At 64.7% G+C, this 25,094-nt stretch overlaps 2 protein-coding genes across 2 annotated transcripts; both read right to left on the reverse strand.

Annotated features, from left to right (window-relative positions):
- Positions 1-782: 782 nt before the first annotated feature.
- On the reverse strand, positions 783-9,318 carry SESN2 (sestrin 2). Its single transcript, XM_054170878.1, has 11 exons — positions 9,241-9,318; positions 7,796-7,859; positions 6,383-6,597; positions 5,446-5,643; positions 4,859-5,041; positions 4,409-4,618; positions 3,917-4,067; positions 3,626-3,741; positions 2,929-3,119; positions 1,666-1,810; positions 783-1,584 (listed from the first exon to the last, which is right to left on the reverse strand). Exons 1-11 carry the CDS (start codon positions 9,316-9,318, stop codon positions 1,498-1,500), a joined length of 1,638 nt encoding a protein of 545 aa, XP_054026853.1. The 3' UTR covers positions 783-1,497.
- A 5,139-nt stretch (positions 9,319-14,457) lies between these two features.
- On the reverse strand, positions 14,458-21,246 carry FAM76A (family with sequence similarity 76 member A). Its single transcript, XM_054170852.1, has 9 exons — positions 21,153-21,246; positions 20,026-20,090; positions 19,249-19,303; positions 18,486-18,638; positions 17,030-17,184; positions 16,553-16,639; positions 16,290-16,425; positions 15,774-15,875; positions 14,458-15,234 (listed from the first exon to the last, which is right to left on the reverse strand). Exons 1-9 carry the CDS (start codon positions 21,231-21,233, stop codon positions 15,148-15,150), a joined length of 921 nt encoding a protein of 306 aa, XP_054026827.1. The 5' UTR covers positions 21,234-21,246; the 3' UTR covers positions 14,458-15,147.
- Positions 21,247-25,094: the final 3,848 nt, after the last annotated feature.

A 25,094-nucleotide genomic window follows, 5' to 3' on the forward strand; every position in this document is an offset into this window, starting at 1 on the left:
ATGTTTGGAGGCAGCAGAAAATCTTCTCGGCCCCAGCTGCTGCCTGGTGGGAGCCCAGCAAGCGCCGGCAGGACCTCCCCCCAGCCCCAGGCTCTCCCTGGTGTCTCGTAAGCATTAGGTGCCTCCAGCTGTGGTCTGCAGCTGTGCGCCGGGGACCTGGGCGGGGACCTGAGCCCCAGGACTTCAGCACCCCCAGCCGAGCCAGGGGACACCCAACCCTCCTGCCTCAGCTGCCCCGTGCCCCTGAGCTGCCCCAGGAGCACCTTTGCCCCATGAGTGGTGCCAAGCCCTCTCCAACAAGCCCTGACCCTGCCGGGGGGGCCTGAGCCCCACCCAGCCTCGCTGCCCCAGCCCCACGGCCCCACGCAGCACCGTGGGTCCTACCTGCCTGCAGGGCTGGAGGGTGCAGACAGTCCCCGAGCCAGGATCCAGCTCCTCGCTGCTTCTCCAGCACATGGTGGTGGTTGCTCAGGCTGCAGGGCTGGGGCTGGAGCAGCCCGGGTCAGGCCCTCCTCAGGATCTTATCAGCAGCTGCCAGCGGCTCCTGCCCGCACCGATAGGTGCTGAGCTGCACAGCACCATGTGCCCCCTTGGACGACCCAGGGCTGCTCCCAGAGCAGTGGGACCCTCCCCTCATCCCTTCAAGAGGCAGGATCAGCCCCTGGGGATGGGCAAGGGGAGAGGGAACCTGCACCTTGCAGCTGCTGCTTTGGTGAGGAAAGGACAAAAAGAAAGGAAAATAAACAGGGAAGGGAAAAGAAAAACAACAAAACAAAGCCCAAGAACTTTATTTGTCCAAACAAACCTGCAGCAGAGCCACAGCCACACTTCTGTGCCCACTCAGGGGTGAATGCCCCCCAGAAACAACTGAGCTGGAGCTGTGGGGCACAGACAGGCCAGGAGAGGCTGCTGCCTCTTCAGCCATGCAGACCCCAGCCTGGGGGCTCAGCTCCAAGGTGAGTGGCACCACTGCTGCCCAGACCCTTCCCACCACCCCTGTGGTGCCATCCCTGGGTATGAGAGAGGTGGGCACGGGGGTGCCAGGGCAGCTGCATCTCCTCCAGCACAATGAGACCCCAAGAAGCAGGGACAAAGCCCGCGGCACCCTCTGGTGATCTGTTGATGTGCAGAGCCCTCAGCGGTGGCAGTCTTGGTGCCAGGACATGGCACAGAGCTGTGACAGCAGCACTGCACGGCCAGGGCAGCACCCAGGGCACCCCAGCCTGGCTTTCTTCAGGCTCGTCCCGAGGCAGGCAGGGAGCAGTGGAGCTCTGCCAAGCCCAGGGCAGCACTCTGGGGTCTCCCCAACACCAGCAGCTTCTCGAGGGGTTCCCTCTCCTGGGATGAGGAGCAGGGGGCCCCCAACTTTCCTTCCACAGCTCCAGGCCCCGTAAGAGGGGAGATAAGATTCCAGCCAAGTCTTTAGGGTGCCAGCTCCCCCCTGGCCATTCCCCCAGCCCCGGGGCAGGAGGAGGAGGAGGAGGGAGCAGGGTCTGGTCAGGTCATGTATCGAGTGACAGCCCTCAGGGCGTAGAGCAGAGCTGCCTGCATGCGAGCCTCCAGCAGCAGCAGGTTGACGTGGACCTACAGAAGGGGAGCAGGGTGAGGGCCTGGGGGGCTCAGCACCCCCACACCCTGCCAGCAGGGGAAGGGAGGGGGCAGCACCTTCTCAGAGTGCTTGAAGTGTCTCCAGAACTGGCTGTAGGTCCTCCTGGTGGTCTTCTCTGGGTAGCAGGCGACTGTCTTGATGTAGACCTTCAGGCTGCGCTCCAGCAGCTGATTCACCTCCCCATAGTCGTAGTCATCATAGCTGGGGGAGCAGGGGGGACCTTACCCCAGGCTCACCCCGAGGTGACCCCCCCCCAGCAGCAGCACTTTGCTCTCTCTGAGCCATCTGGGCAGGCCCAAGCCCCTGGGAGTGCTGAGGCAGGGCTTGGGCAGGCAAGGGGCAGGCAAGCGGCAAGCAAAGGGCAGGAGGGGCCAGGGCTGGGCTGGGCAGAGCAGGGGCAGGGCTGGGGCAGGGCAGGGCAGAGCTGGGGCAGGGCAGGAGCAGGGCAGGGCTGGGGCAGAATGGGGCAGGGCAGGGGCAGGATTGGGGCAGGACTGGGACAGGGCAGGGGCAGGGCAGGGGCAGGGTGGGGGCGGGACTGGGGCAGGGCAGAGCTGGGGCAGGACTGGGCTGGGGCAGAATGGGGCAGGGCAGGACTGGGGCAGGACTGGAGCAGGGCAGGAGCAGGGCAGGGGCAGAATGGGACAGGGCAGGACTGGGGCAGGACTGGAGCAGGGCAGGAGCAGGGCTGGGGCAGGACTGGGCTGGGGCAGAATGGGGCAGGGCAGGACTGGGGCAGGACTGGAGCAGGGCAGGAGCAGGGCAGGAGCAGAATGGGGCAGGGCAGGACTGGGGCAGGACTGGAGCAGGGCAGGGGCAGAATGGGGCAGGGCAGGACTGGGGCAGGGCAGGAGCAGGGCTGGGGCAGGGCTGGGCTGGGGCAGAATGGGGCAGGGCAGGACTGGGGCAGGACTGGAGCAGGGCAGGGGCAGAATGGGGCAGGGCAGGACTGGGGCAGGACTGGAGCAGGGCAGGAGCAGGGCAGGGGCAGAATGGGGCAGGGCAGGACTGGAGCAGGGCAGGAGCAGGGCAGGGGCAGAATGGGGCAGGGCAGGACTGGGGCAGGACTGGAGCAGGGCTGGGGCAGGGCTGGGGCAGGGCAGGACTGGGGCAGGACTGGAGCAGGGCAGGAGCAGGGCAGGAGCAGAATGGGGCAGGGCAGGACTGGGGCAGGGCAGGAGCAGGGCAGGAGCAGGGCTGGGGCAGGGCTGGGCTGGGGCAGAATGGGGCAGGGCAGGAGCAGGGCAGGGGCAGAAAGGGGCAGGGCAGGACTGGGGCAGGGCAGGGCGGGGCAGGGGCAGGGCTGGGGCGGGGCACACCGGATGCCGAAGACGCAGTGGACGTAGTTCCAGATGGCTCTGCGCAGCACGGAGGTGTCCACGCCCCGGTGCATGGCCATGGTGTTGTAGGTCAGGTTGTAGACCACCTGGAACTTCTCGTCCAGCAGCTGCCCCACGTCGGGGTACAGGCGGTTGATCAGGGAGTAGCCGTGGTCCTCCCAGGTGTAGTCCTGAGGAGTGAGGGGGCTGGGGTTGGGGGGGGGCTGAGGGGGGCTGAGGTCCCTTCGAAGCCAGGGACACAAGCTGGGGCCTCCCCAGCGTGTTGAACCTCCCTCCTCCTCCCCCAGCTACTGGCATTTGGTTGCACTGCTCAGGCAAGATCTGTCCTCAGCTTGCCCCAGGGCAGGTTTGGGTTGGCCATGAGGAACAATTTCTGCCCCTTGAGGGGTGTCCAGGCCTGGCCCCGGGCAGTGGTGGAGTCCCCATCCCTGGGGGGGATTCAAAGCCCCGGAGCTGTGGTGCTGAGGGCCGGGGGGTGGTGCCCTGGCAGTGCTGGGTTGAAGCTTGGGTTGGGTGATCCTGAAGGTCTCTTCCAACCTGAACCATTCCAGGGCTCTGTGGCAGCTCCAGCCTGGCCCCAGTCCTTCTCCCTCTGCACCCACACTGCCCCGGGAAGAGCTGCCCCGTACCCCAGCCAGGCCAGCAGGACCTGTGCCAGGCAGCCCCCGGCCCCCACCTGTGCTCGGAAGGTGGGGGGGGCCTGCTGGCCCCTCCGGGTGAAGTCCTTGTAGCCGAACTCGGGGTCCTCCACGAAGCAGAGGACGCTGGAGCGCAGGGACTCCTCTGCCACCTCTGGGGACAGCACCACAGCCGCATCAGCCGCAGCCCGGCCCCGGGCACAGCCAGCCCTGCAGCTGGGGGCCTGCTCCTGCCCTCCCCGGCCGGGTGCTGGCTCCGTGCCACCCTCTTTGCCTTCCCCAGCCCCCAGCACCCCCTCCCCAGCCAGCTGCACCCCTGTGCCTCTCACCCGAGGGAGCGACCAGCAAACTCTCTGTCTTCTCCAGCTCGAAGCGAGTCTCCAGCTCCTCCTGTGTGATGCCCTCCTCCTCCAGCTGGCTCTCCTGCAGCAGCTTCATCCTCTCCATCAGCAGCTCCACCTCCCGCACGGCATCTCTGCCCTGGCCGAGCAGAGCCCACGCTCAGAGGCTGCAGAGGGGGTGCGAGCCCAGAGCAGCTGCAGCCACTCTCAGCTCTGCTGCCCCTTCTGCCTCGGGGTTTGAGCTGCTCCAGTGTCCCCCGCCCGGGGCTGGCAGGAGGGGGAAGCCCTGTGGAAGCCACAGCACAGCCCCTGGCTGCACCCCAGCAGCCTCTGCAGGACCCAGACCCTGCTGCTGCAGGCTCCAGCCCTGCCACATCCACTGCTCCCGCGGGAGGTCTGGGGGCAATTCCCAGGGGAAGCATCCCAGGGCAGCATCCCACCCTGCCTGCCCCACAGGGCCCAGCCCCCCTGCCCCCTTACCCCGGAGCCCCCCAGACTGTCGTCAGCGGCAGGGCTGCCGTCGCTGTGGGGGGAGGGGTGGTGGCAGCCCTGCCCCCCGTCCTGCTCCCCCTCGGGGTGGATGCCGCAGCCGAAGACAAAGGAGGCCAGGGAGTGGTAGTGGGTGAGGAGCACCAGGGCCTGCACCAGCTCTGCCAGGGACCAGCTGTCCTCCCCTGGCTTCAGCAGCGCCTGCAAGGGACCCCCAGCTCGCTCTGCTGTGCCCCACTCACACCCCAGGGCCAGGAGGGTGCTGGGGGTGTCCCTCCCCATAAACCAGACCCCCCCCAGCCCAAGGGTATCACCACTGCAGAGACAGCCTGACCCTGAAGGGGTTAAAGCAGGGGGGTGCAAGCAGAGAGGTGGCCTCTGGGCTCAAGACCCCCATCCCAGGGCATTCTGGGGGTGCTGTGGGGCAGCAGCAGCTCTCACCTCGATGTGCTCCTTGGTGATGAGCCAGGGCCGGTGTGCCAGCAGCTTGTTGATCTCATTGAGGTTCCTCAGCTTTGGGGGGGCACAGTGCAGGCCCTGCAGCCACGCTGGGTTGCCCCCCACCTGCAGGAACTCCTCCGTGTGCAGACTCACCAGGTAGGTGCACTGGTGCCGGGCAGCTGCCTGCGGGGGGAGCCTGGCAGTCAGCCCCCCAGCACCAGCTGGGGCCCCCAACCCTGCTGAGCCCTTGGAGAAGCCGAGGCAGAGAACCACCTCCCACCCACCACTCTTGGAGGGGCTTCCCTGGGGATGAGAGTCCAGACAGGGGTCTCTGCCCACCGCCCTCCAGCAGTGTGGGTGCCCAGGGGCCTTGGACGGGAGGGGTGCTGTGATACTCTGGGTGGGCACCACAGGACCAATCCCAGAGGGCCTCTGGGACTGCAGATGCAATGGGGACCCATCCGTGGGGTCCCCAAAGCCTCCTCACCTCTGGGCAAAACCCCAGCAGAGGTGCTGGGACCACACACCCCCCAGGGGAACCCCCCCCGGGACCCCGCCCAGCCCAGGGCCCCCAGCCCCCTGCTGACCATGATGGCGATGTAGTGGCGCTTGTGGTAGGGCAGGGGTCCGTCCATGCGCAGCAGCAGGCGCTGGGTCTTCCAGAAGCTGCTGAGGTACTGGGGGTGCAGCCCCATCACCATGGCGACGTGGTCCACCCTGCCCGACGACAGCAGGGCGTCGATCAGGAGCTGGCGCAGGCTGCCCTCCGCTCCCTCCTGCGGGATCTGCCAGGAGGGGCAGCAGAGTGGTGAGGGGCTGCGAGCTGCAGCCCCCCGCTCTCCCCAGCGACTCCCCCTAGGCTAGGAGACCTTCCCCATCCCGCGCTGGTGCTAGGCCCCAGAAGCACCCAGTCCCCCCCATCGGCTCACCCCGGGCAGCCTCCTCCCTGCCCGGTACGGGCACCGCCGGCTGCTGCCGCTGCCCGCCTGCCCGCTCCCGGGGGGCTCCATGCCGGACCCCACGCAGCGCAGGCAGCTCTGCCCACGGCAGGCTGCGTTGTTTGTTTGGCTGCTGTGTACCGTGGGGAGCAGATGGGGCTCGGCCCCCCCAGGGCGGTGACGAAAGCAGGGCACTATCGGTGCCACGGGGGAACCATCTGGGACAGCACCGCTGGGCGCTGAGATAGGGCTGAGGGTGCCTCGGCAGGGGAGCCCCGCGGATTGCAGGGGTCTGGGTTTGTTTGGGAGGGGCAGGGAGAGGAGAGCTGTTTGGGTGAGTAGGGAAACTGAGGCACGGGCAGGGCAGGAAAAGCCTGGGGTGAAACAACACAGCTGCTGCCCAGTGCCACAGGGACACTCCTGGGCTGGGTGACCCTTCCCCACCCCTCCTTCCTCAGCATCCCACGTCCCAGGACGTGCGTGTTGGCATTCGGGGTGGGGTCCTTTCTCCATAGCCTTATTGTTCCACCCAGGGCTGGCAGCAGCCCCCCAGCAGAGGGACTCACCCGCTCGGGACACCACTCACCTCTCGCAGGGGAATGAAGGCACTGGGACCCTTCCCCAGCTGCTGGGTGGCCTCGATCCCACTGTGCTGGGAAGGAAAAAGTGCTTCAGGCGGCAGCCACCGAGCGCCACCGGGGGCGAGCGGCCACCGCCGGCGAGACGCAGGCGGTGGTGGCACCGGAAGGGGTGACTCAGGAGCCAGCCCACGGGGGCCACGCTGCCCCCGCAGCCTGACTCAGGCCGAGCAGCACCTGATGGAATGGGGCAGGGCTGTTGCTGTGCGCCCCAGGAGGCCACACGCAGGGACAGTCCCCAGCGCGGGGCAGGACGATGCAGAGCCCCCCTCGGCTGCCACTTGGCACCTGCCTGGCAGCCTGGGGGCCCTGCGGGATCGGGGAGGGGGGCTGGCAGCAGCAGCTTGGCCGCGGCTATGGTTTGCGGTCACTGCTCAACTTGTCATCAGGGTTCCCCTTACACCCCCCCTCCATGGGCACCACGCGTGGGTAAAGCTCTGCCTGGGGCTTGGCTTCCCCTCCCCACATCCCTCAAGCTGCTTCACACAGGAGCGATCCCCCCCCCCCCGGCTGCTGCTCTCCCCAGCCCAGGTCTTGGCTCCTTTCTGCCTGCTCTGTTGCAGCTCCCGGGGCAGGAAGAGCCTTCCCATGCCACCCGCGGGATGCCCACGGGGGTGGGGATGCCACAAGCTCCCCCACCCCATCCAGAGCTCTTCTGCCAGCACCAGCTGTGCAGACAGGATGTGAGCCCCAGGTACAAGTGACAGGAGAGGAAATGGCCTCGAGTGGCACCAAGGCAGGTTTAGGTTGGACACCAGAAGAAACTTCTTCACTGAAAGGCTTCTCAAAGCCTGGCACAGCCTGCCCAGGGAGGTGGCTGAATGCCCATCCCTGGAGGGGTTTCCAAGAGGTAGAGCTGTGGTGCTGAGGGCCATGGCTCAGCCCCAGCCTGGGCAGGTAGAGCAAGGTTGGGCTGGAGGCTCTCAAAGGGCATTGCCCACCTGAAGGATTCTGTGATTCACCAGGAGAGACAGCAGAGAGCTGGAGCTGGGCACAGCAGGGACCTCCTGCCAGCTGCCTCTAATTTAGTCCCGAGGTGGCAGGCACAGCCTGGCACCCTCACCCCAAGTGGGACAGCACCAGGTGACCACACAGCAGCTGTCAGGGTGGCCATGCACCCCCCATGTGTCGGGCAGCAGGTCAGGGCACAGTGCAGGCTCCTGCAGCTGCCCTGGCAGGGGGGGCAGTGCCCACAGCCAGCGGCTCGCAGCACAGAGTGCTGCTGCCCTGAGTCACCATGGAGGAGAGACCAAGGTGACAGCAGGAGCAGGCTCATGCCAGGCTCATGCCATGGGTGACAGCAGGAGCAGGCTCATGCCAGGCTCATGCCATCACTGCTGAGCTGGCTCGTGCTGACTCACGGTCTGGGGAGAAACTCCACAGCTTGGGGTGGATCAGGAACTCTTTGGTGCTCCAGGAGGCTCCCTGGGAGGGGACACCACAGGCACAGGACTGCCAGCCCAGATGGCAGCCGTGGGTGCCCAGCTTGCCTCCTAGCTTGCAGGTACAGCTCAGGGTGACCTTTGAAGGTTCTGCTGCATGATGCAATCCCCAGGGGTGCTGCTGCTAACCTTCACCGTGCCACCACCACCGGGTACCACCTCCTGCTTCTGGGGAAACTGAGGCACAGGGGCAATGCCACGACCTGTGCCAGCCACACAACCTGCTCTCAGGTGGCATAGGGTGGGTGAAGGTCTCAATAGACACACAGGGGGAAGGAGATAACCCCCCGGGAGTGGGAAGATGGTGTGCCCAGCAGCGAGCCCCCAGCAGCGAGCCCCCAGCTCCGGCGCCAGTGCTTAGTCAGGTGCTGGAAGCTCATTCCCAGTGCGGAGGTTAAGCAAACACCACTGCAGGCAGCTGGCAGAGCAGGTTTGCCTCCTGTAGCCATTCTCCTGCCAATCCCTGGGCAGGAGGCTGCCCCTGGGCTGTACCAGGGGGGTGAGAGCAGCGCCAGGGCTCGGCCCCACTGACGCATGGAGTCGACATGCAGGTGCAGCCCCCTTGGCACAGCCCCAGCCCAGCCAGCTCCTGGAAAGCAAACCCAGCTGCCACCACGCTCCAGCACGGAGGGCAAAGGGATCCCCAAATCACTCCAGGCCTCAGCCTGGCCACCTAAGGAAGCTTCCTGGCAATGAGGAAGAGCAGAACCCTGCAGTCTTCCACCACCACTGCACGCAGGAACTAACCCGAGGAGCTCCCACGGTGGGTGTGAAGGTCTCAGCCCACGGAGTTCCAGTGGCACCTGCCAGACGTCAGTGCCATCCCCACCACTGCCATCCTTCCTCCCCCAGTCTGCTCCAAAGCTCCAGCTGCAGCTGGCTCATGCTGGGGGGGCAGCTGCTGGAGACTCCTCAGCATCATGCCACCCCCATGTCCCCTGCCAGGGCAGGGTCACCTCATCCCCAGGAGCCCTGGGTGGGCTCCCAGCGCCTCAGCCTGTCCCCAGCGCCCCGCGGCTCTAGGCTCGCTGCGAAGGAGCAAGAGGCCACTGCCTGCCCCCTCCCTGCCACCGGTGCAGAGAGGATGGCTCCCGGGACAGGACGGACGGCACACAGCGGTCCGGGAAGGGACGAGGGGACACAGAGGCCCCGGAGGGGAACGCAGGGACACGAGCCGGGAGACAGCCGTCCTGGATGGGTGACGGACGGACAGAACGGGGGACACAGGATGAGGGACACAGAGGTTCCCGAGTGGGAGAACAACGACAGAGGGGCGGAGACAGCGGGGCCGGGCGGGGGGGAACACAGACAGGGGACAGAGAGGTCCGGGGGGCGTAGGGGGGAACCCCGAGCCCAGCCCTTACCTGGCCAGCCCCGCAGCCGCAGTACTTGCGGTACTCCTGCAGCCCCCCGGGGCAGCACGGCGAGGCAGGCGGCAGCATGGTTCGGCACCCTGGCTCAGCACTCTGCCTCAGCACCCCCCGCAGGAACCCCCCGACCCCCAGCCCCGTCCCGCTGCCGCCGCGGCCGCATTCATAGCGCGGGGCCACGCCTCCCGGAGGTATTGACCAATGGTGACGTGGAGGCGGGGCCAATGCGCAGCCGCAGCCAATAGGGAGCAGAGGGGCGGGGCCGCCGGGGTGGCTGGAGTTCCAGGTGGGCTCCGGGGCCGGGGACTGGTTTGGGTGGGAAGGGATCTGAAACGCAGCCTTGCCCGGCAGCCAGCAGGGACATCCCCGCCTGGAGCAGGCTGCTCAGAGCCCCCAGCAGCCTGACCTGGCGTGGGTACACCGCCCACCTCTCTGGGCAGCCTGCGCCAGGCTCTCACCAGGCTTTCCGTTCAAACCATCCCCACTTGTCCTGCCCCCATCCCTGCAGGTGTTCAAGAACGGTGTGGCCGTGGCAGCAGGGGCCCTGCTTGAGTGGCCGCGGAGGTGCTGGGTTGATGGTTGGGCTGGATGATCTCGGAGGGCTTCTCCAACCCAAACCATCCCACGGTGCTGTGATCAGAGCAGAGTGGTGCTGGGTGCCTGGATCCAGCCGGCCGAGACGGGGCTGTGGAGCAGGCAGGACACAGGGTGCTGGGGAGTGCTCAGCCATGCCTGGTTGCTCCTGCCCCTGCTCTGCACCCTGTGCCCTGACAATGCCCATCTGCTGCAGGGCAGATGTCCTCCTGGCACAGCCCTTGATGTCTTCTGCTGGGATATTTTTGTATGAACTGCTTGGCTGCATCCCCAGCCCCTCCCTGCAGCTGCCCCACGGCCTGGCACACCCACACAGCCCTGGGGTGATAGGGGCTGAAACACCACCTCTGGTGCCAGGGGAGCGTGGGGCTGGGTGCCCCTTGAAGCAGGCACCACCCAGACCTGGCAGCAGATAGAATGAGCTCCCAGATTGCTCCTCTCAGATGACCCAAGTGCAAAGAAAGGCTCCTCGGGGCGACCAGAGCCACCCAGACACCCTCCTCCCCCCCCCACTGGAGAGCTGAGCTTGACAAACATCCCTAAAAATAGCCCAGGCTGAGTGCAGGCTGCAGTGCCCCAGAAAGGGGACAGGGACAAGGAGCAGAGGATTGGGGGGCAGCAGCACTGTGCTACGGGGTGGGCTGTGGCTGTGCCACCCCAGCAGGCTGAAAGGGAGAGGCAAATTTTCCTGCCCCCAGCCCCTGTCTGCAGAGCCACCCCTGCAGGGCCAGGCAGGGCCAGGGCAGGGCCCGAGCTGCCCTCGCCGCCCAGACGCTGACAGGGCAAACACTGCAGCCCCACGGCAAGGCAGAGCTGACTGCTCCAGGGCGGCTCAGACAACCAGGGCTGGCTGGGGACAGCTCTGGCCTCATCTGCTCCTTCGGTGCTGCACCACCTCAGCACTGGTGGCCGGCCCAGGCCCCAAGGGAAGCAACAGAGATGTGTGCAGGGCGCTCCTGGGGCACCTGCAGCACACCAGAGCAGCACTGTTGGAGCGTTTCCTCCCCTGGCGCCCACAGATCAAGGAGCTGGGATGTCACCTGGGCTGGTCACCCCACAGCCCCCCACTAACAGCAGCTCATTCTAAATCCTGAGGGCCCCAGGACGTGTTGCCTGAGCCAGCACTCCCAGAGAGCCCCAGGAATGAGGGAGGAATGGAAGGGAGCATCCTGGTGGGAAATTACCAGCTGCTGAAGTTGGTTGAGCTCTGCTGCAGGTTTAGTGCTGCTGTGGGCACCCAAAGCTTAGGCTCATTTGCCTGATAAAGCTTCAGATCCTTGCCAGGGGCCCTGCAGGTTTGCAGAGGAGGTATTGATTCAAGTAATTACCTAAAAATGAAGCCACCTGGGGCTGGGAGCTCAGGAAATGCTTTGCAAGAGATTTTTCTGTTGTGCCCTGCAAACACAACCCCCTCCAGCTCCCCAGGTCACTGCTGCAGAGACTTTGAACTTCTGCATCCACAGGAGAGGTTTCTGCTGGCAGCAGGCCAGGGGTGACTCACCTGGAAGGAGTGGAATGGGAAGAGCACTGAGCACACAACCGCAGCTCTCCTGGAGCCTGATCAGCTGCTAGCAGGTGGCTGAGATTCAGCCCTGGGGGCTGAGGTGGAGCCCCTGGGACAGCCCTGCAGGGAGCCTGGGGGCTCCTAAAGCCCTGAACAAATCCACCACAACCCCCTAGGAGGAAATTCTTCCCCCATGAGGGAGGTGAGGCACTGAACAGGTTGTCCAGAGGCTCCAAGTCTGGCAGTGTTCAAAGCCAGGCTGGATGAGGCCTCGGTCTAGTGGGAGGTGTTGGAGTCACGGCAGGGCGCTGGAACTGGATGGTCCTTAGGGTCCCTTCCAGCCCAGGCCCCTCTACAATGGCTCAGTGGTTCTGTGCACCCCTCTGCCAAGACTCAAACTGCTCTAGAGGCAGCAGATGAAGCCCAGAGAGCAGGAAGTCTTCAGGCACCTAAAGGCAGGTGCCAGCCAAGGTCTGCCCAGGAGGGGCAAAACCCACCCAGAACCCCTCTGAGACCCTCCCTGCAGCTCTGCTCAGGCACAGACTGCGCAGCCCCCCAGAGCCAGGGCACAGGAGCTCAGAGCCCTTCAGCTGGCCCCAGCTCTGCCTGCTGCCCGGAGCTCAGCCTGTGGCAGACCAGCTCTTGCCACCTGCCGACAGAGCCCCACAGGGGCATACCTGGGCACCTTCCAGGGCAGAGCAGGATTGTGCTGTGCTCAGCACAAAGCTGCTGTGAGTGCTGCTGGCACACTCAGGCAGTGCCAGTGGGCCAGGGCCGAGCTCACCCAGGGGCAGCCTCCCTCTGGGCAGTCCCAGCAGGCAGGGAGCTGGAGATCCAGGCAGCTTCATCTGAAATGGAGCTGAAAGGAGGACAAGGAGCTGCTCAGGGCCACAGGGGCAAGGCTCAGCTCAAGGTCACCCAGGGCCAGGCTGAGCAGACCCTGCTGGTGTGGCAGCTGCTGCCAGGGCATCCCCTGCAGCTCTGCTGGCCTCAGGGAATCAGGAGACCTCCAAGCTCCATCCAGCCCAACCCTGACCCAGCACTGCCAGGGCACCACCACCCCATGGCCCTCAGCACCACAGCTCCAGGGTTTTGACAGCCCCCCCGGGATGGGGACTCCACCACTGCCCTGGGCAGCCTGGGCCAGGTGTGGACAACCCTCAAGGGGTAGAAATTGTTCCTCATGGCCAACCCAAAGCTGCCCTGGGGCAACTTCAGGCAGTTTCTCCTTTCTCCCCAGTCTGAATCTCCCTCTTTCAGCCCAGACCATCCCTCCTTGTCCTGTCCCAACAGGCCCTGCTCAAAGTCCCCTTGAAGGCCACCAGAAGGCCTCCCTGCAGCCTGCTGCAGGCTGATTGTTCCAGGGACTGGAGGAGTTACACAGGGATGGGAAAGGTGCCCTGGTGAGGACCATTTGGCAGAAGCTATTTTTGTTGCCTGCATTCAGCTCTGCACTTGGCTGTCGCAGCCCAGCAGCTCTCTGCTGTGTGCAGCTCCAGGAGGAGCTGTCCTGGGGCTCCAGCAGGGCCAGGGTTTGCCTTTCCCACCCTGCACTGCCTGCGGGGCTCTGGAGCAGCCATCCGGGGACACGGCAGCTCCTCCGCCGGCCCGACCCGGCCAGCAGCGCTGCCGGCAGCAGAGCACAGCACAGGGCTCCAGACTGCCGCCGCCGACCTCCTGCTGCAGCACTGGAAGCTTTACCTCCCCCCCGCCCCACTTTCTCCTCCCGGCTGGAGGGGAAGGGGGAAGCTTCAGAAGCACAAAGGGCTTCAGGCTCACCGAAAGACCCTCCTGGCCTTGGCCTTTCTGGCTCTTACTATTTTGTTTCTGTCCTGGCTGCAGAAGAAAACTAAGAGCAGGGCTGGCGGGCTCCAGCCGGACGGGTCCTGGGGCGCTGGAGGTAACCAAGTAACGAGATCCTAGCAACAGGCTGCAGCCCAGGAGTTAAAGATAGAAACCGAAGTAGGAGCGAAGCAGACAACAGCGAAACGCCGGCTGCAGACCCCAAGGCAGCGGGGCGGGGAGCCGGCCGATCGATCGATCGATCAATCGGGGCGGGGAGGGCAGGGTGCGAGGCGCTCGGGAGGCCCAAGAGAAGGTCCAGGCACCGCAGGATCGTTTCAAACACTTTCAGAGCTGCCAGGTTCTGTACAAATCGCCCTTGGTACAAAGATACAAACGCTGGGGAGTGCCCCCCCGGCGCCCCCCGCAGGAGGCTCTCCTCCCCCGCTGGTTATTTTCTGCGTCTTGAGAGAAGCAAAATAGAAGCAACTCCCCCACACCCCCCAGTGCCCCCCCAGTGTCCCCCCCCCCCGGGCTAAAAACAGTGAAGTACAAAAGTGGGGGCAGCCCTGCTCCAGCTCTGCTGGAGGCTGTGAGGGCTTGGGCTGGGTTTGGGTTTTTTCCCCTTGTTTTCACCACCAGAAGCCTCTCAAAAGCCCAACAGCCCCAAGCCAACCCCCACAGGCAGTGGCTGCTGCTGCAGCTGCTCCTTCCACACCAGTGTCACCCAAACAAAGTGCCTGAGTCAAGTCCTCTTCGGTAACACAAAGGGATGGAAGAGAGAAGAACATTCACAATCTGCAGCCCTGGCAGTGGCTGCCCCTGCCCTGGGGGCAGTCTGTCCTCCTCACCACCTCCCTGCATCCCTCACCCCTCTGCCCCGAGGGCTGGAGACCCCTGAGATGTTTCTTCCAGCCCTGGCCAGGGCTGGGTGCAGGATGTGGGGCTCTGGAGGTGCCTCCCCATCCCCAGCACAGGCCAAGTGCTTTTTGTTGCCCCTCCTCACAAGCACCGGGGCTGGGCAGCTCCCAGCCCAGTTGGCCTCCCTGGCAGCGGTGCTGTGTCTGACAGCTCCTCCCTGCTGCAGGGAACTTTCATAGCCCTTTTATGCTGCTGGTTTCTGATCAGCAATGAGAAATGTCCCTGGAGAGCCCTCCCCCAACACTGCCTGGCTTGGGGCACTGCCTGATGAGAGCTCCCCTGGAGCCAGCCTGGCTCCTGCTCCTGGGTCTGGAGGCAGTGAGGGGGCAGGGAAAGGGGAGAGGAGAATGAGCTGCAGCCAGGAGCTGAGGGAGCAGGGAGGACATCCGAGCCTCGAAGCCTCCTTGTGAGGAAACAGAGCAGGGGCAGCTGGGTCACACCAGGCTGCAGTCATCAAAGCCTCAGAGGTCACCAAGCCACCAGGAGGGAGGCATCTGGGTGGGGCTGGGTCTGCACTGTCCACTCTGGCTCCCAACCCACCCCACACAAGGCAGAAGCAGGCAGTGGAGTTTGCCAAGCTGAGAGAGAAAAGCAACCCCAAAGCTCCCAGGCTAAACACAGAGCCACAGGACAGCCTCCAGGAGCAGCTGCTGGGCTGGGGAGCTGTCAGCTGCCTTTGAAGAGGGCCCAGCTGAAGGCAGAAATCAAGCCCCCAGCACAGGCAGCTCCAGTTTGCTCTGCACAACTGCTCCCAGCAGCAGGCTGGGAACCAGCAAGAAGTCTCCCAGCAGCAGGCTCCTCTTTGCTAGTGGCAAGGGCTGGCAGTGGTAGGAGCTGGGCTGGCAAGAACCATTTTCCTCCAGAAAGGTTTCCAGGAGCAGGGATGGAGGACTGCTGGGACCTCTCCCTGTGGATCACCGTGGTCCAGACCAGGATTCAGCAGGGACCAGAGCCCTGCAGGACGCTGCTGGAGGCAGCACTTCCACCGTGTGCACAGCAGCAGGATGGTGACAACAGAGAGGTTTGGGCTCCCAGCAGCCAGGCAGGTCCCCAGGCTCCTTGGCTCCATGCTGGGGAAAGCTCCCAGCCTGGGGGTTGCTCTAGGGGGAGGTGATGGCTCCAGACTTCTCAGGCTTCTTGCCCTTGGAGAGGGCAGCTGCCTGCTTCAGGAGTTCTCTGTTCTTGGCCTGGAAGCAGAGGAAATGGAGAGTTCATGGCACAGCTCAGCACAGAGTCGTGGGACTCACAGCTCTTGGGACCACAGGGTCATGGAATTGTTTGGGTTGGGATAGCTCTCTGAGGTCATCCAGCACAGGCAGCAACCCAACCCCACCATGGCCACAAACCCTGGCCCCAGCTGCCATGGCCACACCTTCCTGGAGCATCTCCAGGGCTGGGGACTCCACCACCTCCCTGGGCAGCCTGTGCCAGGCCCTGACCACTCTGGCAGTGAAGAAATTCTCCCTAATGTCCAACCCAAATCTGAGGCCATCACCTGATACCAGGGAGATGGAGACCAACCCCCAACCTCACTGCACCCTAGGATGCTAGAACCAGACTTGATGGTTAGAGAAGGGTTGGACTCAGTGACCTGAAAGGTCTTTGCCAACCAAAAGGATTCTGTGGATCTGCTGCTTCCTTTCTTCCCAGAGCTGGGCAAGATGGAGGCCTTGGGAAGCTGTCTGGCAGCTCTGCAGGCAGCACATTAAACCAAGAAGGCTCTGACCTGTAACTGCTCCATGACCTCCTTGTGTGTCTTCTCCATTTGGTTCATCTTGGCCCTCATCTGTGACTCCTGGTACTGCAGGTCAGCCTTCAGCTCTGTGATCTGCAGAGGGAGCAGGAAGGAGCAAGGGAGCTAGAAGGGGAACTGAAGGCCTCCACCCTGCCCTGAGCAGGGCTCTGCAGCAGTGCTCTGAGCCTGGGTGAGTCCAGAGACCTGCTGGGGTGGGCTGGGGGAGAGCAAGGAGACCAGAGCCAGGGCAAGGAGTGGCTCAGGGCTCTTCCCATAGGGAGCAGCAGTTTGCCCTCTGTCTGCTCCCTCACAGAGGTCACTGAGACAGTGGCCAGAAAACCTTTTCTGAAATTAGCTCTTCTGGGTGGGTCCAGAAAACCTCTGACCTTGGGCAGGAGGAGCCTGGAAGCAACCAGAAGCTGTCCTGCTCCCCCCAGGCCCTGATAGAGCTGGAGCTGGGTGAGCACACCAGGGAGCTGTGGGGAGAAGCAGGCCAAGGGCTGTTACCTTCTTCTCCTTCTCCAGGATCATCTGATCCTTCTGGTGCAGCATCTTCTTCAAGGTAGCCACCTCCTCCTTCAGCTGGGCAATGATAACAAAGTGGTCAGTGCCAGGGGAGTCCAGGGCCAGGTCTGGAGAGAAGCTGCAGCAAAGGAGAGGGAAAGGCTCAGCACAACCCCTGCTGGGGAGGAGAAGCAGCAGCCTCCAGTGAACAGCAGAGCTGCTGCCTGGATCCCTCTGGCTGGGAGCAGCCCTGGCTCTCAGCTCACCTGTCCCCATTGGCAGATATGGCATCAAACTTGGCTTTCTTCTTTGGGATCTCATTCTGAATGGAGGAGGTGGATAAGGTTTTCTGGCTAGAAGAGAGGCAATGAGCTGTCAGGACCTGAGCAGATCCCCACCCACTCTGAACCCAGCCAAACATCTCTGAGAGCAAGCACAGGGATCACAAATTCCTTCCTTCAGGAGCAGCTGAAACTAAAACAGCAACCAAGATGTCAGCCAGAGCAGCAGGCAGGGGAAGAGCTCTGTCTTGAAGCTGCCATTTCCACCCTTTCATTTCACCACTTTGGCTTTAACTGTGCACAAACCCAGGGGGCTGAAGCACCAAGGCTCAGCCCAGCACACCAGCACAGCCCTTTAGCCAGGCCCTCCTCAGCCCTGGGGCAGCCAGCCCCGCTCCCAGTGACTCCAGAGGAGCATCTCTGTGCTCAGCCTGAGGGGCCCCAGCCCCTGCTGCCACTCACCTGTTGTAGTGGCTGCTGCTGCTGAGCCTGTACTGCTCCTTCTCCTGCAGGCTGCCCCGGGAGGAGCTGCTCAGGTGCTTGCACTGCTCTTTGGTCTTCTGCAGCACCCTTTTGTAGGACAGGGTGCACAGCCAGCACAGCAGCTTGCCATCCACCTGCAGGACAGGCAGGAGTTATGCTCTTGTCTCCTGCCTGCAGCCCAACCAGAAAGGCAACAAGTGGCTCGGAATGAGGGAGGGGTTTGGGTGGGAAGGGACCTCCAGAGCTCCTCCAGCCCAACCCCCTGCAGGCAGCAGGGACAGCCCCAACCAGAGCAGGCTGCTCAGAGCCCCAACCAACCTGACCTGGTGCCAGGGATGGGGCATGTCCCACCTCTCTGGGCAACCTGGGACTGGGGCCCACCACGCTCAGCATCACCAATTCCTCTCTCCTCCCTAGGCTCAATCTCCCTCTTTCAGTTTCAGATCATCCCCGCTCGGAGCAGGCCGGGCACAGGGCTGGGGCACAGAGCCACTGGGGCTGGAAAAGCCCTCAGAGAGCACCCAGTCCAAGCAGCAACCCAACACCAGCATGGCCACACACTTCTTGAACACAGCAGAGGGGCTCAGAGCTGAAACAGCCCCAAAACAACCCCCACAGCACAGCACAGCTCAGCTCCAGAGCCCCCCAGAACCAAGAGCTCCCCTCGGGAGCTGCCAGAGAGCATCCAGAGGCCAGAGGAGAGCTGGGATCAGCCCTTCTGCCTGCCCCACGGCTCAACCTGCCTGCCCCCGCGGTGCTGCCTGCCCTGCCCCCGCGGCTCAGCCTGCCCTAACCCCCGCGGCTCAGCCTGCCCCCACAGCTCTGCCTGCCCCCGCGGCGCTGCCTGCCTGCCCCCATGGCGCTGCCTGCCCCCATGGCGCTGCCTGCCCCCATGGCGCTGCCTGCCCCCGCGGCGCTGCCTGCCTGCCCCCGCGGCTCAGCCTGCCCCCACAGCTCTGCCTGCCCCCGCGGCGCTGCCTGCCTGCCCCCATGGCGCTGCCTGCCCCCACAGCTCTGCCTGCCCCCATGGCGCTGCCTGCCCCCATGGCGCTGCCTGCCTGCCCCCGCGGCTCAGCCTGCCCCCACAGCTCTGCCTGCCCCCGCGGCGCTGCCTGCCTGCCCCCGCGGCGCTGCCTGCCCTGCCCCCACAGCTCTGCCTGCCCCCGCGGCTCAGCCTGCCCCCATGGCGCTGCCTGCCCCCGCGGCGCTGCCTGCCCTGCCCCCGCGGCTCTGCCGGCCCTAACCCCCGCGGCGCTGCCTGCCTGCCCCCACAGCTCTGCCTGCCCCCGCGGCGCTGCCTGCCTGCCCCCGCGGCGCTGCCTGCCCTGCCCCCATGGCGCTCCCTGCCTGCCCCCGCGGCGCTGCCTGCCCTAACCCCCGCGGCGCTGCCTGCCCCCGCGGCGCTGCCTGCCCCGCGGCGCTGCCTGCTGCCCACCTTCCTCCTGTCGTCCTTCCTGTCGAAGGCGCAGTGCTGCTTGCACTGCTCGCAGGCCTGGGGCGGGCCGTGCTTCTTCTCGGAGTTGGTGCAGCGCTGGCACTTGCTGCCGATGAAGGCTGCGATGATGTTGCAGTACTGGCAGGGCTTGGGCTGCGGGACAGCGACAGGCAGGGTCACGCCACGGGGAAGAGGCCTCGAGGCCGCCCCGAGAGCCCCCCGGGGCGGGGACTCCGCCGCTGCCCTGGGTGGCCCTTCCCCGGCTTCCCTGCCCTTCTCTGGACCTGCTCCAGCCCCTCGATGTCCTAGGAGTGAGGACCCTGGAACTGACCCCAGGACTCAAGGTGTGGCCCCAGCAGCGCCCAGCAGGGGACAGCCCCTGCCCTGCCGTCACAGCGCGGCTGACGTTTAGCCACAGCACCCGAGCAACTGAGCAGGTGCCAGGAAACCTTAAGCCAGTCCCTATCACCAAACCAGAAACAGCCAAGGCTGCTTTCCAGATCTCAGACCAGCAGGGACAAGATTGCTCCCTGCAGCAGCCTGGGCTCTGTTCCTGCTGCAAACGGAACCCTTCGGCTCCCGGCCTCGAGCGGCGCAGAGCTGCTCCGCTCTGTACTAGCAGCGGGACCAGGCAAAAGCTTCCTCCTCAGGGGCCCTGTGCCACTGGTCAGCCCTGCTGCTGCAGCAGAGCAGCCACAGCCTGGGCTGGGGCTCAGCAGCAGAGAGCTGGCAGAGGGCAGGAGGTGAGGGGCCCGCTCCTTACCGTGCCGTAGAGCTTCACGTTCTGAGCGCACTTCTTGCAGATGGTGTTGGTCTTGCTGCGGGAGTGAGCACAGAACATCCCCTCAGCACCCCCCAGGCACAGCAACCCTCTGTGGCCAGCAGCCCAGCTCCCTCAGCTTCTGTCTCCAGGGGCTGCAGTGCCCCCAGCAGGGGCTCTGGGCTGGGGTGGGGCTCCTGTCCCTGCCTGCTTGAGGATAACCTCCCCCAGGTGGCACTGCCAGGAAGCTGTCCCCGCCGACGCCAGGCCCTGGTCCTCACAAGGGAGCCTGATGCTGTCTAACTGGCAGGGGGTGACTGAGCACTGCTGACAGCCTGGCTTCCCAGGGAGCTCTGCTCTGGATAAGGAGGGGAATGCAGGCCAGGACAGAGGGGGATTTGCCCAGCAAACACAGGTAAGAACCTCCCTGGGGTTACCTCTCTCCTTCCTCTGTAAGCTACAGAGCTGACAAAAGCTCAGCTCCAAGAGGCACACCGAGAGGAAACACCTCAGAAATAACCTTGGGAAGCAGCAATCAGGCAAGAGGAAAAGTGATGGGAAGAGGCATTCAGTGCCTCACTGGCAGGTGGAGCTGAGCCCTGCCCAAAGATAAAGGCCAGGCAAAGAGTTCAGTTTTAAGGACACCACAGGGGCCTGCCCCGCTGGCTGCTGAGGAAGGCCAGAGGTCCCCAGCACCAATCTACAGGCTAAGGCTCAGTCAGGCCAGGGGTGGACACAGTCCTTGGGTCTGAAGCAGAGGCTGCTGGCCCCTGGCATTACCTCTCCTGCTGGAATTCTGTCCTGCAGTAGGTGCATTTGACAATGGGATGTGCAATGCGGCACTCCTGCAACAGCAGAGCCTTTGGTGAGCTGCAGCCTTCCTCCTCACCTCCCAGATCCCCCTGACCTCCACCCCCATGGACACTCCTCACACTCTGAACATTTCCTCCCTGTACAGTCATGGGCTGAGAGCAGAGGCAGGGTGACAGAGCTGGTGTGTCACAGGTGAGCCAGAAGCGACCTGAGGATCCTAGCAAGGGATTGTGTGTGCCCAGTGCCCACAGGCAAGGGTCAGGGTGCTTGGCCTCACCTCCCCAGGCAGGGACAGGCAGTTCTGCCACAGTCATTCACACCTCTGCCCTGCACCAGCTTCCTGTGCTGGAAAGCCTCCAGCCCTCTCCTCTCAGCCCTTGCCTCAGAGGCCACCCTGAGCTCCCCTGCTTCGCTCCATCTGCTCAGCGGTCCCAGGCTACTTCACGTCCTGCTCTGTCTCAACCTGACCTCGTTCTTCCCCGTGCAGACTGCCCCACACAGCCAAAGAGCTGCCCCCAATCCCCCTCCCTCCTCCAGGATACTGTGAGACCCTCCCCCTATGTCCCCAGACCCTCCCCAACTCCTCAAACCTCCCCGAAATGCCGCAGGCCTCTCCCGTTGCTAACAGCCTCCCTCGCACACGGCAGCGCCCCCCTCCCCCCGGAACAGGGCCACCCCCAGCCCCACAGTCAGCTCCTCCCCAGCACCCTCCAAACACCCAAGCAGCCTTCAACGCCCTCGGGTGCCCCTGACAAAGAGCAGCCTCCAACACCACAGCCCCCAGCTGCTGCCAGGCTCCCTCGGCTGCCCCTCAGCCTCCCGGCCCTGCTCGCAGGCTTCCACCCGAGCAGCCCAGGACTGCCCGACCCCAGGCCCCTCCGTGCCCCCGGCCGAAGAGATGCTCCCGGGGCCACCCCACCAGCACCCCCCAGAGACCCCCAGTCCCGCTGAAAGTTCGGAGAGCCCTGCGGAGCACCCCCAGAGCCCTCACAAACATCCCTGCCCGCGCCGCCTCCCGCGCACCCTGCGCCCCCTCAGAGCCCCCCCGCCCCTCCCAGGCAGGCCCCGTCCTGCCAGGGCCGCCCGCCCCGGACCTTGCAGAGCTGCTGGCCCTGGCTGAGCGCCTCGAAGGGGAAGCGCTGGTGGCACTTGGTGCAGGCGTAGAGCGCCGCCATCCCGCCGCCCGCTGACAGGCGCGGCCCGCCCCGCCCCGGGCCCCTCCGCCCGCGCGGCCCCGCCCCGGCCCGCCGCTCCTTGCCCCCGTCATTGGCCACCGCCCACGTCACTCTGGCTTGATCCGCTTCTCATTGGCCGATTTGCCGTCACTCGCGGCTGGGGGGGGCGGGGTGAAGAGGAAGAGGCGGGGCCTACGTCACGCGGGCCGCGGTGACGCAATCACCCCGCCCCTCCCGCGTGACGCGGCGCGGGGCAGGTCGCGCGAGATCGTGCAGGGTGGGGGCCGCCCACAATGCCTTGCGGCACCGACCCGGAAGTGAGGCCCGGCCCGGGCTGGGGAATGGCCGCGCCGGGGGCAAGGGCCGGAGCTCAGCGGGGCCGGGGCTCAGCGGGGCCGGGAGCTGAGCTGTGCCAGCCTAGGTTGGACTGGGCTGAGAGAAGTTGCTGAGCCGGACCCGCACAAGGCTGAGGGACAGGAAAAGAGCAGAGGCGTGAGGGCCGCGCCGGGGCGCGGCGCAGAGGAGCTCTGTAGTTGGGGCGGGCGAGCCCCGATGAGGAGCAGAGCCTGGGGGAGGGCAGGGCTCGGGGTGACGGCAGGTGAGGAGCTGCTGCAGGGAGGGGAGGGCCTCAGAGGTGAGTGAAGGGCGTCCGGGTTTGGAGGAACAAAGGGAGCAGAAAACTGGGGAGGAGGAGTTGCCTGCACCCGGAGAGCAGAGCCGGGGGGGAGCAGAGCCACAAGCGCTAGAGGCAGAGGGAAAACAGTGCTTGAGAGGTTGAGGGAAAGAGAATTGGAGGAAAAGGAAGAGAGAATGAGGGAGGAGGTAATGTCTGCAGCAAAAGGAAAACCTTCACGTGAACTTGTTTCCCCCTTTGTGCTGACTCCAGCAGCTGCTGGCCTGCTGCTCGAGCAGCTGCTGATCTGCAAGCCCCAGGCCCAGCCAAGAGGATGATTTGCATGGGTGGGTCTGGCTCTGCTGTGGGGCAGGGTCAGAGCTGCCAACCACAGCTCGGTGTATTTACACCACAGCTTGGCTGCTGGAATTCCCAGCTCCAGACACTGGGAAGGTTTGTTTTGGACTGGAGTGGAGTTGCTGCAGCAAGGGCAGATCATCTGTGCACACCCTCACTGCTCTGGTTTTTCATCAAGTCATTTCCACAGAACCCAGCATGGAGGGGGGAGGAAGGAACCTCTGGAGCTCACCCAGCCCACCCCCCTTGCTCCAGCAGGGCACCACAGTGGCTGAGGGGCTTGGAAGCTCTCCACAACCTCTCTGGGGAGCCTGCATCAGGCCTCCAGCACCCTCCCATCAAGGAAGTTTCTCCTCCTGTTCAGGTGGAACCTCCTAGGCTCCAGTTTGTGCCCCTTGTCCCTGGGCACCCCTGGCAAGGCCTGGTCCCCTCCTGTACCCCACATGCCCAGCACTCCAGCTGGGAGCTCTCCAGGGGGAGAGGAGAAGCCCCCTGGACCTGCTGGCCTTGACCCTGAGAGCACAGTGCTGGCTCCTGGGGTCTTGTCCCCTGGCATTGCCAGGTCCTTGGAGCTGCTGCCCAGCTGTACTGCTGCAGTGTGGCACAGGATGGGTGCTGTGGGCTCGGGCAGCTGCTGCCTGCCTCAGCAAAGGGGAACTGAAGCGTTCTGGAGCTCAGGGCTGCTTCTGTAGCTGCGAGATGGGAGCAAACAAAAGGCAGCAGCTGCTCAGAGCTGTGCTAAGCCCCCAGCAGCCTGAGCTGCTGCTTTCCTGCCTGACATTCCTGTGTTCCCGCCCCTCCCCTCTCTCCGGCCTTGGGGGATACCTTGAAATCTTTGGGAAACTTCTTTCCCCACCTTTTCCTCCAGCAGATGACAGAATCCGCAGCCCCTGTGCGAGTGGTGGAGCTGAAACGCGAGCCGCCGGCTGCTGCTCGGCCGGGGAGGGCCGGGGGAGTGCCGTGGGCTGCAGTGGGCTGCGTGGGTGTGCACATGAAACCCAAACTGCTGTGCTTGGCCGCCTCGGGGACTGCCTCTCATCGCCAGGCAAATGTGCTGCGTGCAGGAGAAGGGCTCCGTGCCGGGGAAGGGGCTGCAAGGAGCTGGCTGCTGGGTGGGGACTGCGAAGTCTCGGGCGGTGGAAGCAGACGGCAGAGCCTGGCAGGGGCGGTGGAGGGCTGCAAACCAGCCCTGCTCGTTGCTCGGGGCCGGGTGGGGGTTTGGGGGCAGGTGGGGGGCTGGGGCCGCCCCAGCTTTCAGGGCTTCTTGACAGCACACCTGGAGAAACCCAACCGCCGCCAGCGACCTGCGAGGAGAAACCAAACCCTGCTGAAAGCCGGCGAGGAGGGGAGGGGGAGCTGCAAAGCCCTGGAGCTGCAGGGAAGAGGAACGGTTTGGTTTGAAGAACAAAGCTGCCAGAGCCGCCGCGGCTGCCAGGGGAAAACATTTGGCTGAGGCAGAGCATTTGTGAAGCTGCTACTGAAGGAAGGGTAACCAGAAACGCTCCGAGGGCTGCAGCCTCCCTGGCTCACGGCACAGCCTCAGCTCTGCAGAGCTTGGGAGGCTCTCCAGGCTGTGCTGGACCCCATCTGTACCCCAGAAGGGTTCCAGGTATCGGCCAAAGTGTGCTGGCCTGCCCCTCTCTCGTGGGCTTTGCCCTCCCAAAGCCTCAGGGCTCTCCCAGGGGTTGTTGTCCTCCCAGAGCCACCCTGCTCTGTTCTGTCCCAGCTCCAGCCCCCCAGGAGGCTGCAGGAGTGTGAGGAGCTCAGAGTCACAGAAGGGTTTGGTTTGGAAAAGCTTTGCAGGAGCCTCCACTCCAACCTTGCTCTACCTGCCGAGGCTGGGGCTAACCCTGGCTCAGCAGCACAGCTCTGCCCCTGAACCCCCTCCAGGGATGAGCATTCAGCCCCCTCCCTGGGCAGCCTGGGCCAGTGTCTGAGAACCCTTTCAGGGAAGAAGTTTCTTCTAATGTCCAACCTAAACCTGCCCTGGGGCAACTTGAGGCCTTCTCTGCCCCTCCTGTCCCTTGAGCCCAACCCCCACCTGGCTGCAGCCTTCCCTCAGGGAGCTGTAGAGAGCAGTGAGCTCTCCCCTCAGCCTCCAGGCCGAACAGCCCCAGCTCTCTCAGCTGCTCCTCACCAGACGTTTGCTCCAGAACCTTCCCCAGCGTTGCTGCCCTCCTCTGGACCCACTCCAGCCCCTCCCTGTCCTTGCTCACACACACAGAGCCCCCCCGGGGCGTCTGCAGCATTTGGGAGCCAAGAAGTTGCCAAAGGAAGTTTGATGCAGCTGCTGTCCTCTGACACCCTCCGTGGCTCTCTCACAGATAATATTTCCCTGTCCTGGCTCTCTCCACCTCTCTCCTCTCTGAGTAATTACCTTGTTTTGTGCGAGCACCGAGAGGCTTTCACAGATAATTCATCCAGCGCTGAAAAGCAGCCAAGCTCTGGGGCTGCAGAACATTTTCTGGCCACCTGGCACTGCTGCACAGAGGTCTGTGCCGGAGAGCAGCTGCCTCTGGAGGCTGAGTGCAGGACAGCCCAGGGCAGGGCGAGGGGAGGAGAGCTCAGAGCCAGCTGCAGCCCTGCAGCCCCTCCTCAGAGCGTGGTTCAGCTCGGCAAAGTCAGCCCAGGCCTGGGGCTGTGCAGGGCCGGCTGCTCTGGCCACGGACAAGGACCCCGGGGAGCTGCTGCTGGTGCTCTGCTCCCTCGCAGCTCCCTGCCCCAGCTGCTGCAGGGCTCCAGCCGTGCCCCGAGGGAGGAGCTGGTGTGGGCAGCCAGGAGGAGTGACCTTCCCTGTGGCAGCTCAGGGAGCCCCAAAGAGGGTGAATGCTGGTGCCACACTGCTGGGTGTGCCCCCAGGAGGAGGCATCTTGGACTACCTCACCCTGCAG

Source organism: Dryobates pubescens, chromosome 20, assembly GCF_014839835.1.
Source record: "Dryobates pubescens isolate bDryPub1 chromosome 20, bDryPub1.pri, whole genome shotgun sequence".
NCBI lineage: Eukaryota > Metazoa > Chordata > Aves > Piciformes > Picidae > Dryobates > Dryobates pubescens.

Bases quoted from the DNA above. Each gene is read 5' to 3' on its own strand.
- SESN2 (XM_054170878.1), bottom strand. From the start codon at position 9,318: ATGCTGCCGCCTGCCTCGCCGTGCTGCCCCGGGGGGCTGCAGGAGTAC. The intron at 4,619-4,858 runs GTGAGAGCTGCT...GGTCCCTTGCAG, and splicing joins TCACCAAGGAGCACATCGAG to GCGCTGCTGAAGCCAGGGGA. The intron at 1,585-1,665 runs GTGCTGCCCCCT...CCCCTTCTGTAG, and splicing joins ACTTCAAGCACTCTGAGAAG to GTCCACGTCAACCTGCTGCT.
- FAM76A (XM_054170852.1), bottom strand. From the start codon at position 21,233: ATGGCGGCGCTCTACGCCTGCACCAAGTGCCACCAGCGCTTCCCCTTC. The intron at 20,091-21,152 runs GTCCGGGGCGGG...CTGCTGTTGCAG, and splicing joins AGGGCCAGCAGCTCTGCAAG to GAGTGCCGCATTGCACATCC. The intron at 16,426-16,552 runs GTGAGCTGAGAG...CCTTTGCTGCAG, and splicing joins ATATCTGCCAATGGGGACAG to CTTCTCTCCAGACCTGGCCC.